The 12,274-nt window shown below is 33.3% G+C and overlaps 1 protein-coding gene across 1 annotated transcript in view; it reads left to right on the top strand.

The window, feature by feature from the left end:
* LOC149797316 (syntaxin-binding protein 5-like) overlaps positions 1–12,274 on the top strand; it is a 252,736-nt gene that overhangs the window by 35,108 nt on the left and 205,354 nt on the right. Inside the window, exons 3-4 of the mRNA XM_089962039.1 lie at positions 2,436–2,517; positions 5,811–5,911. Of these exons, the coding sequence (XP_089818165.1) occupies positions 2,436–2,517; positions 5,811–5,911 (183 nt within the window). The remainder of the gene's footprint in view (positions 1–2,435; positions 2,518–5,810; positions 5,912–12,274) is intronic.

Genomic DNA, 12,274 nt, shown 5'->3' with positions numbered 1-12,274 from the left:
CAAATATATTCTTATGTTACGTGTTTAGGCTCTAATAAACAGTAACAAAAGAAAGAGTGAAAACAACAAGCTTTGAAAAATTTAACAAATACTTTTTTCCCTGGAAAAAACTGTAAAAATGAAATAATAAGAAGTTACTGTTTTAAGAAATAAAATCCAAGAATAATCCACAAATTAAATTTTAGAAATCCTAGTAATAAAATGTTCTAATGAATTCAAGTTTGAGTCCCAATGAAAAATCCAGAATGGAAGGTGATGACATATACTGTAATCAGTATGGTAATGTACTGACTACAGTTCTTTGTTGATTCACAAACAATATTCTGGTGTTTGAATTTCCGAATAAAATTAATAGAAATGTCTTTGTCCAAGAATTCTGTATGAGCACTCAAATATTTTCAGGAAAAAGAATTATCTTTAGAATCCAAAAAATTTGAATAAAAATTAGAATATAACTCCAAACTGGTCACAAACAAATACTTTTCCAGCGTCCATGGTAAAAGCCCAAACTGAGAAATATCTCTCTAAACATCATTATTAAATCTAAATACTGTGCAATTTTGGAAACCCAGATTGCAAAATAGAGGCTGTTTACATCTAAAAATCATGACCTTGATAAAAACCAATCATTTTACTCCTAGAATAAAATAAAAATAGAAAGTTCTTTACTTGTCTCAGTGGTTTCTGAATCAAGGTCAGAAAATAAGTCAAAAAAGAAATGGTGTTTCTGTTATTAGGTGTTTATGAAAAGGGTCAGGTCAAACTGAATTTTCTGAAAAATATCAAATTTCTAGTAAACAAAATTACATTTTGACATATAATGAAGTTTTAAAAAAAAAATTTAAAACTTACAAACAATTAAATTAAAGCAGATATAAATTAAATCAAATATACATAACAATATTTACTCTGAAGAGTGTCTAGTAACTTAACAAGAGTTTATATTAAAGTATCAGATGATCATGGTTGGGTTATAATTACTCACTTGAGTAAATAAAGTCCCAATGACTTTATGTTAACATTGTGAGTGAGTATAAGTACTCGACCATGATCATTTAATCCAATTTTACTCCATTCTGTTCTAAAATCAGCAGATTTCATCATCAAAGCATTTAAGTTTAGGTAGTGTTGTAATTTGCTTTAACCTCTTAACACATGAACCTATAATATTGTTTTCTATAGCCATGCAGTAATTTATTTATGAAGAATGACTCGTAAAGCCTGCCACATGCTTTGTTTGGCAGCCGAAATGAGTTGTAGAGCCAAAAGGACTGCACAATTTTGCTTTTTGAACTTCCAGTCAAGGATTTTACTTGTGTTGCAAGTTTTTTTGTGCATAAATACATGTCAAACAGTAATCTCAGTAATATAAATACCAACCTGTTTATACATCTGCTTTAAGTGAAATTTTCAGTACAATATATTTTATATAATTTTATGTCTCACTGATGCTTGTGCATGTGTTAGGGCATGAAACCTTTTTTGATTTATTGAATAACTTTATTCTTTAGTGTTAAGTAAACTTTTTGTCGCTTTGTGCTGTCTGTACTCGATGTGCTGTGCATAACAGAAGGCCTCAGAGTTGTTTAGTTCCTGTAACTAATTTGAGCTATCTTCTCTAATTGAAGTCATTATTTTTATTATTATTATTATTATTATTATTAATTATTATTATTATTATTATTATTATTATTATTATTATTATTATTGTTATTATTAACACTACTGAAACTTTATGGGTTTATTCATCTTGGATGGTACCACTCACCATGAGCAATGTAGGTTACATTGACTTAATTGTCTTCCGTTAGTAACTTAGAAATGGTTTTGTATTAATCCCCAGTTGAGTAGATGATACATATAATTCTGTGCAGTTCTAGATTAAAACAACGATAATACACCAGTCTTTCATGATGGATTGTGGAAAGTATGAATTCTATATGGAAACAATGATTGTATACCAGTTTTGTATGATGGATTGTGGGAGGTATGAAGAATCGTTTCATAACAAGAATTTCACAGGATTGATAATTTTGTCAAGTGTAAATTTTCTGACAAATTTTTTAAGTTATTTTACTTAAGAATATTGATTATTAATGTTACTTCAATAATAACTACTGATCATTTTTGTTTTGATGCAGTATATGTTTAGAAAGTTTAGAATGGTTTAACTGATTTAATGTGTTTCTCACATTACAGGCAGAGAAAGACATATTGCAATGTTATAGGGGTGGGCTTATTGCCGAACAACTTTTCAAAAGTTAGGTACGGGATTTTAAAATTGTCCTCAAGCATAGGCCTGTTGTTTGAAAGACTGGTATCAATTTTATACTTTGATGAACAATAGATGAACTTTAAATTTGTTCATTTCATTGTAGTATTAAGAATCACTTTTTAATTTCACGTATTATGATTCTCCTTGACCACTAACCCAGTCTTGGACAGCCAGGGGTGGACCTTCACTGTCAGCATGACGGAGATATTGCCGTCTTGCAGATTCTCTTTCTTATCAATGAGGTGAGTAACATAAAATCACAGTTCTATAAAGCCTACAATTTAACTTTTGCCAGGTTTATGAGACAGCTAGCAATATTTTCTTCAAGACAAATCCCTTCCAAATTTAATGGATCCACCTAAGTTTACAAGTGAGCAAGTGCAAACCACACACTGTTGAACTGGCTGATCACATAAACACAGACCAAGCATCCATCCATCCATCCATCCATCCATCCATACATACAGCCATACATACATCCATACATACAAACATACACACACATGTGCAGACAAACACACATACATACGTATGTACGTACGTACATACATACATACATACATACACACATACATATATACATGTGCATGCAGACAGACATGCAGAAAAAATGTGATGCAACCATATTTACTTTTTGTGGGTATTAATTTAGACAAGATTTTTTTGTCAAACCCACATTAATGTATAGTTAAACATTGCAGTTGTTTTTCTGCTGATTGCTGAAGCAGTTGGTTGAGGTTTCTGTTACAGATTTTTATTTGCATATTTCCTAAACCCCTTGATAAATTGTCATCACACATGGCATGTATCATTATAAAGCTAGGACAATTCATTCTGTATCATGCTTTTCTTTCCTAAATCAAAGGTATTGCCTTATGGATGGGGTAGTCTAGTTTCCCCCCTCCCCTCCCCATGTTCCTGCCATGTTTTGTTGTCTTTGTAACTCAACAGAGGTAATTGGTTTTTGATTCTCTTTTTTTAATTCAAACCGATCACTGTCTATTTTGTTTGCAAAGTTCATATATCCCTTGCTGCTGATACATTGCAGCCACTTTTTGGGGTCATGTGTCATTTGCTTTCTCCAATATTAGAGGTTGTTTGTATTATCACAGCCTATTGTTGCAGCCAGTGTCCTTTTTTGCAATGATTTTATGTTTAGTTCAGCTGTGTTTTGAATGAAATTATTGTTTCATGTGGCTGGTATTGAAGGTGGAACATAAAAACCAAATAAATGGGAAAATATAGAGTTGATAGTAAGCTCTTTTGAAATATTTATAGGTTTTCCTGTATTGTGTAAATAAACAATGTTAAAGTTATTAGAGAAACATCATGGTATTATAAAGGTTTGTGGTGGAGTTTGTTTTAAAAATATCTGCTGGGGTATCATATTGTTTATGTAATACCAATCCTGGTGGGATTGTCCATGTAATTAATGAATTCGTAAGTTGTAACATTGGCAAACAGATCTTTGAATCTCTGCTCCAAAACTGTTTGGGGGAGACACAGGCCAAATCAGGTAAAATTGTCCTGAGAGACCACAACATAAATTGTGTTCAGTATCAGATAATAAAAAAAATCATTCAATCTTATCTAGAGCTCTCTAGTAGCAACAGCAGTAAGAAAGATGGAGAACTTTATTGGATACACCAATAACTTACTCTCCAGCTAGTGGGGATCAACATCTCTGTCTAAATATGAGTCTGGCATTTCTAACTTTTTTCCAAAACCACTTGATCTATTTTTGTCATATTTTGAATGAATCATTATGAAGCTAAGAAAAATAATTTGGAAGCAGGTTCATTCCTCTCTTTGCTTATGGGTCACGGTCACGCCATGATTTGTGTGCAGGTTTAGAGTTGTTTCAACTGCTTATATTTTCTAAACCCTCACAATACTTTTGAAGAATACTTAATTGTTTTCCTAAGACAAATTATTCTGCAATGCATATATACTTGAAGTCGCACCTTTTACAGCAGCCCTTCGATCATGGGCTTGACATGCAGACGCTGGACATCCTATTATTTTGAAACATTACTGTTGTAGAGAAGAACAATACAAGCTGCAGTTCAGTGTGTTAGAGGGTCTGCTCACATACAATGGCAACTGAAATAGGAGTTCAGTTATCGTTGGACTGTTGGGTGATGTGTTTAGAGAGAAAATTGTTAATTATCATTGAGTGTTTGGAAAGATTTGATGTAATGGATCTGTTGATGAGGGTATTAACTTACCATCTAGGTGCCCAGGTCTGACCATCCAATTTAAAACATTATTTAAAAATCACCCCAAATCACAATTTGTGTGAGGTGGACCATCCACCATTTTAAAACACTACGGTACACTTTCTTTCTATTACTGACAGTAAAAGCAGCATATAGAACAATGCGTTAGAGATGAACTTTTTGGTCTACATATCTAGTTAAATGTTTTCCATTACTTGCAGCATATTCCACCTAATTTTAGTAGTCTAGATGTTTATTGAGGTCTTTTTGATGTGGATCTTGTGATAAGAGCAAACCTTTTGAAAACCATTGACCTTGGATGATACCTTTGCATTATCGAAACCAAGGATTGAACATGGGACGGTATAAGTGCAAAGGAAACACAATGCTGTGGCACTATACAGGCCTCTCTGCTTGATCAATATTATCACTGCAGTAGACAATTTTGATTTTAGGTCAGCCATGAAAATCTTGACCAGTCACCAGACTGCCTGTATTCGCCTTTCATTACTTGGCAAATAGATCAATATTTGGTAATGGAATCATATATATTGTGTGTCACTTGCAGATCTAGTGTCATTCAGTTGCCCATATATATATATATATATATATATATATATATATATATATATATATATATATATATATATATATATATATATATATATGTGTGTGTATGTATGTATGTATGTATGTAGTTCACTTGCTGAGCTAGTGTTATTAAGTTCCCCACATATATATTGTGTGTCACTACCATTCCCATTTAGTTGCAGCGTAAAGTGTTTGACTGCTGTTGGTGTAACATATTTTCAAGGTTAAAGTTAAAACAGCAAGGAACCTTTAATTTAGTTTTGAGGTTGATAGTAGTGACTAAATGTATGCAAATACACAATTTGTTATGTAATTAATGATTTATTGGTTTGGAAGAAACTTATTTTTCAGCTGATTGTTCATACACTCTCAATATGTTAGACTCCATGAAACTTTTTTGATGCATCACAATGGGTAGTATTTTATTTCTCCACATGGTGGCTTAGTTGTTATCTTAGACCAGGATGAATTATCTGTCATGGCATGTTTCTTTGCAGGGCTCTTGATTCCTGTTGCAATTTATGTGTATTATAAATTAAAGGTAGCTAAATAGAATTGAAATATTAACAAAAGGGAACAAGAATTTAATCTGCTCTGCATGGGCATGAAAAAGGTTTGTCAGGCATGGTAGAATTTACAATTGGAAGTTGCAGGTAGAAAGCTGATTTTCTAAAGAAATTTTGTCATTTACTGCACAAATGAATATCTTTGTTTCTTTCTTTCAGGGTGCTATGGTTACTGTATGTTCTGATGATAGCATGCACCTATGGAATTTCCGACAAAAAATCCCTGAGATTGTACATACGCTTAAATTCCAGAGAGAAAGGTTGGTACCCAGTATTTTATATCTACCTGGAATATCAGCATTATCATGAATAAAAACATCTATACTGCAGAGCCTGCTTCTTTAAAGAGACTTGTTTCATTTCACCTTGTCTCAGAAGCTGATGGTATTCAATGTCATAATGATGAGACCGCAAATGAACTGAAATTCCAACATTCTACAGCATCATTTCCAGAAGTTACTGCATATGATTGCCCCTCACATGACTTTCGTTTTCTCCTTATAATTTGATTAAGGAACATTGGATTTAAACCAGTTTTGATGTGAATCATTTTGTTGTTAAGATGTCAGGTGAGTTTGATTTCCTAGTCATGACATCATTGCAGGAGTTATCACCTTTGATTGTTTATTCTTCTACTGTTGGTTTATTGACCACACTTTAACCAGGGATTGTTGGTTTTCAGTCAGATTTGATTTGAAGCATTCTGTTGATGAAACCTTGAATAAGTTTGCTTTCCAATAGTTTCATGGCTTCGTGTGCAAGATTTAAACCTCCTACTACCAATCCTCCTTAAACACTGGTTTCACAGTATAACTTGTCAGTTATTGTTGAATTTCAACCAAATTTGTTTGCACCTTTATATTGCTAAAACCTTGATTTCATTCTCTGTCAGCATAAAGAGGAGATCTGATCCCTTGTAACTAGGTAGTCTTAACTTTTTTCCATTACACATTTTCCAAGAATCGTTAGATTTCAACTAGATTTAATTTACACTGCTGTAGAGATGAAACTTTGAACTAGTTTGACTTAAAGCATTCTGTGATACCATTTTGTGTTAGTTATGGCCCATGATTACTCATTCTTCTAAGTTCAGTTTTGCATCATCACCAGGCAAAGGATTTTTACATTTCAATCTGATTTAGTGAGCACCTTTAGACTGATGAAACCTTGGAGGAATTGTTTACAGTGTTTCATAGATCATCATTTACAAGAGATCTTGTCCCTGATTGTAAGGTTTGCTGGTTTTCAGCCATATTTGACATCCATCTTTATGTGATCAGGTCATAAATGAATTCATTTTGCAGCTTATCAAATTAACATTTACAGGATTGTTGGGGCCAGATTGTCTCGTTTTCCTAAAGTTTGATTTCCATAGCATGATTTTAACAAAATTGTATGATTTCAATCAAATTTGGTATGAAGCTTGATATATTAAAAAGCTTTCAGTCAGAGACAGTCAGAGAGAGATAAGTTTGATTTCCAATAGTGGTTGGAGCCCTTTCTGCATTGTTTAGTGAAAAATTAAGCAATCAAAATTAATGCATGCATCAAGCATTTACCTATTGAACATAGAAAAAATTGCGTCTTCAGATGGTGTCCTAATATGCTTGGCTTAATGTTTGGATTTGTTTTTCATTAGTTGTAATAACTGAGGATCTGACAATTTCTGACAAGCGAGTTTTTTATGATAGAGGTGACTTTGTAACTTGGGGCATTTTATTCCATGCACTCTTAGGTGACATTATGATAACCTGTGTTTGTCAGCTCTCTGACTTGTATTTCACTACTCTTTCTAGAAATCACTGATTTGGAATTCAGCACATTGTAGATTGACCATGGGATAACACATTTAACAGATAGTATAGTGTTGGGGTTTCCTCCTTGTAGTTCCTGGGAAGGAATAAGGGGTCAAATGTACAAAAAATAAATTGCAGTTGCTGTGACTTTTGTAATATAATTTTTGACCAGACCGTAAACTTGTGGTCATAGCACAAAAACATAGTTTGAATGAAAGATAAAAAGTGGTTTCCTTATCCCATGAACAAGCCATCCGTGATTCAAAAACCTGGGTTTCTGTTCCTGGATGGCTTGTTCATGGGATAAGGAAAAGGTCTATCATTTTGGGGGTCAGTAGATCAATGGTCAAGGTCACTGTAGAAAAAAAATGGTCTCTGAACAGTAATATTAGTTCTGCATCCTAGACCTGGACCAAATGTTATGGATGGTTACACATTTGGTAAGGACAAAACTGATTGATTTGAATGGGTCAGAGGTCAGTGTAACTTGAAGAAGAACAATGATTAAGACACAGATTTCAATTTTCTACCAAGTATTTCATTAAGTTTATGGATGACCTTTGGGTAAGAAAGAAGCTTATTGGTTTTGATGTCAAAGGTAACAGTCACTGTGACTGGAACAAGACCAATTTTTTTTTTTAACAACACACCTTGACCAGAATTTTGTGAATGGCTTGCACATAAGATATTGCATAGGTCGGTTGATTTTGAGGTCGATGAGGGCAAGGTTTTGGTAATTAATGGTGGCTTGCAGAAAAATGGGTGTTGCACAGTAATTTTTGTTCTCAGTTATCGTAACCTTGTAGATGGTTTGCTTTTTGGGTAATAAAAAACTTAACAGATATGGAGTGTAAAAGATCACTGGTCAGAGTTATAGTTAGTCTGATGGAAAATAATGCACAGTAACTTTAGGTCAAGACCATATACTGTATGTACTCGCTTATTAGAGGAGACCAACTGCAAATTGCACAGAACCTGATCTGCCATTGCATAATGCGCCAGTAGATCCAGTAGAACAAACAAAATAGAGCCTTATCTGCAGGAACATTATGATATGGCAGATCAGGATCTTTGTTGTTTGCAATTTAACTAATATAAGCAAGTATATTCATTGAGACATCTTTAACTTGAGGTAAAGATCAGAATCATTCAGATTTTGTGATAAAGTTTTAGTTGAAGCTTTTTTATTTGCTTTTTGTTTCCTAAAGCCCTTGATAGCTTTTGTTTATGCTTGGGAAGTTAAGACTGCAAAACACTTTGCTTGCTCCTTGTACCAATCAAGGTGACAGTCATAAAAAAATTTCCACTATGGTTTTGGTGACAGTTCTTTCATTTGCTTAAATTTCTGAAACCCTCTGACAGGTTTTCTTAATACTTAGGATGAACCATTATGAAGCCAACACAATTCATTATTTGACCTTCTTCCTCAACTTTTTGACCATATGGTCAACACCACGTTGTACAGTAATGCTTCAACCATAGACTCAACATGCAAGCCCTGGCTTTTTGTTTTTTTATCTCTATTAGTTATAGACCAGAAGAACCTAATTGGATGATCTATTGTCCATCTATCCAGTAGTAATCCTCCTAAACTTCTTCTGCCTTGAAACTTTGCACACACATTCATCCCATTGTCTAATTGGTCCTAAATGAAAACAGTGCTGCAAGGACAGCCAGTATGGTTACCACAATGGGCATTTGAAAATCTTGTTATTGCTACTCCTCCTGAATGAATCATCTGATCAGTGGTTATTGATGACTAGAGGATGGTCGACCTCGGATTAAGTGAATAATAAAAAATATGAAATTAGTGGATGGAATAAATGGAGATCTGAGCAGAGACAGAATATAACAACATGAGCCCCTGTGTACTGAATATAACAACTTAATTACATCAACAAAACAAAATTGTACAAGACTCCTGAAGGATACACTTCTACTAGAAAAATAATTACCAAAAATTTAAAAAATGCAATTAGTAGTTTGCACAAATATGACAAATTTCATCATAAAATCAAGTGAGCATTTTAAATTGAATTGTTGAGCATGTCTTCATAAACTGATCTGGTTGATGGCCACTCCAGATTCAGTGTAACTTCTTGGTTGCAGTTGACTTTGTACAGCATCATTATCTTCCCTTTGGTCTTCACTGTTCATTCAGGTATGGATTCTTGAATCTCCCAGGGATCCTTTCTGTTCACTGTTGAATCTTTCTGTCCAATGTTATGTTGTTCTGACATGGATGTGGAAGCTATTTTCCCGGATAAACACAATAAGCGATTTATCAAAAGCATTGTCTGGTCTTGCCACATACAGTTAACCCGCTGCAGTGTGCACTATTAATTGCTGTCTTAACTAATGTTGTGCACATGTTCGCATTCAGTCGACAGTAAAATATTGTATGACCCTATCACTGCTCCAATGCTAATTTAACTGATTCTGATGTTAAGAGAAGTCACATCTTAGCTATTCAAATGAATTAAACAAATTCAGTTTTCATCACTACATTATTTGCTAACTAGCATTTCATCCACATGAACATCCTTCGGACCTAATAATAAATTCCTTGCATACATGATTCATATGACATAAACAAAATAAATTCAAACAATTATCTCAAGACTCTTGTCAAGAAAATAATCTAAGAAATTCTTAGACTACAAGAGTCATATAATACTCAAGATAAATGAATTCAAACTGTTATCCTAAGACTGACATCAAGGAAAAATTGCATGAAATTAAGACAAATAAATTCAAATAATTATCTTCAGACTCGTGTCAAAGAAAAATTATTTGAAACTAACATGCCATACTTTGTGCTTTTTGAAATTCGCTCACTTTCCACTTAGCCGTGTTGTTTCATTAACCATTTGGTCCCATGTTTCATAAAGACTTCCAAACCCATACCTTGGACAAAATGAAGAATACCCTCTACTTTTTGCAGAGACAAGACTTCATGCCTTCTGTAGAAACGTAGACTGACAATTTTTTGGGGATAATACATTTCTAAAACATGCAATTTTGCCTGAGAAACCCACCCATAAGCTATTGCTTATCCAATCCAATTTTAGGTTTATTTAACCGACATCATTAATACACACTCATTCAGAGTCATCTTCCTACTTTTCTTAATAAATTAATTTCTGCAAAGTTTCAACTTGTATATATTTCAACAAGTACAAATGCCATTCCTGCAACATTTCAACCCTTGGCATTTTTCTCTACGTGAAACCAGTTTACCTCTTCTTGACCTGAGTTCCCAAACACAGATTTCATATGGTGACCCATTAAGAATCAATCATACTCACCAGACTCATTAATGTTTTGTATCCTTACTCATGACATGGATTTAAGTACTTGCCAAATCAAATACATCAGCTTAAATTTGCTATGTGTCACACTGACATCAGCAGCATTCATACTGTTACCTGTTGCAATGACGTGTACAGTATTCACTGTTAAATTGGGTTTTCACTTAAAGGCTTCTTATGGTGTTTAGTTGGTCCTAAATGAAAATTGTGCCAATCAGATATTTAATATGGCAATGATTTTGAAAATTTTGTTGCTGTTACTTTTCCAAAGTGGAAACTCATTTTGTTGGGGATATTCACAGTAAGACACCCTAAATTAAAATGGTACTGATTTGATTCCGATATAAATTCCATGGCCATAAATAAAAAACGTGTCAATCATAGATCTGATATGGTTGCCATTGAGAGCCATCTTGAAAATCATGTTGTCACTACTTCCCATGGATGGATGGTCATATTGACATGGAATTTTCACCAAAAGACTTCTAATGATGTCTGCTTCATTTTAAATTAAACTGGTGCCAGTCTGACATCCAATTTGGTAACCACAACAGTTAAAAGGAAGAAATGGTTTTGAATTCCAGGAAATTCTTTTCTACTAATAGAGTATCAGTCACTTCAAGAGATGCTTGTTTGTTGTTCTATTGCAGTTGATAAACATTTCGAATAAACCAGAATATTAAATTAAACTTCTTTTCACTCATTTCAGCTGGGAGATATTGCATTATATGTTATTTTAAATGGTTATTTTTATGGTTTTTGTTTATCTTTTTAGCTCCATATTTTGTAAAAATTGCATTTGTATAAATCGTTAGCGATTTAAATAATCAGGCACTTAAGTTGAATCTTCTTTGCATATCCTTTGTTTTATTATCTAGCCTGTATTAGCAGTTGACAAGTAATATATATCACTTCTTCACTGTTAGTGATGGAATTATTTAATCATCATTAGAGTTAAATTTATGATTGCCTTCTGTGTTGCATTTTTGAAAATGATATACATTAGTTTGCAGGTGAAACACCACATTACTGTAATTAGAACCCTTAATATTTATTAAGGGAAAACAAACTGCATTTTTTTCTTTCTTTAAATATCTATAGAAATATGAAGATGGTGTATTGAAATTAGGAAAAGTGTAGCATGAACATTGAATAATATGGAAAACATGACATTTTCTGTTAAATTCAGTGTGCTACAGCGTGGGAAAGCTTGTATAGTCATCAAGAATGTTACGTTTTTGCTATGGGGTCTCACATTTCCAAAAAACATGCCTGTGCATTGATAAAGTTTGGTTTATATCCTGATGGGTCTCACACAATAACAAGTAAAGTTGGTCATTGTGACTAAAATTTCAAATGTCTATTACTCACTTAGGTGCATTATATTTCAATTGTATGCATGCTAGTATGAAATTTAATTTGCAAATGCATTGCCCCATTGTAATTTTACCAACATATCCTAGGTCACTGAAAATGCATGTATATTTCATATTCAGGTAATAATTTTAAGTAATCA

Source organism: Sinohyriopsis cumingii, chromosome 6 (assembly GCF_028554795.1).
Source record: "Sinohyriopsis cumingii isolate HCF-2022 chromosome 6, ASM2855479v2, whole genome shotgun sequence".
NCBI lineage: Eukaryota > Metazoa > Mollusca > Bivalvia > Unionida > Unionidae > Sinohyriopsis > Sinohyriopsis cumingii.
Note: the sequence above shows the minus strand (reverse complement) of the source record. Positions and strands in the feature narration are given on the sequence as shown.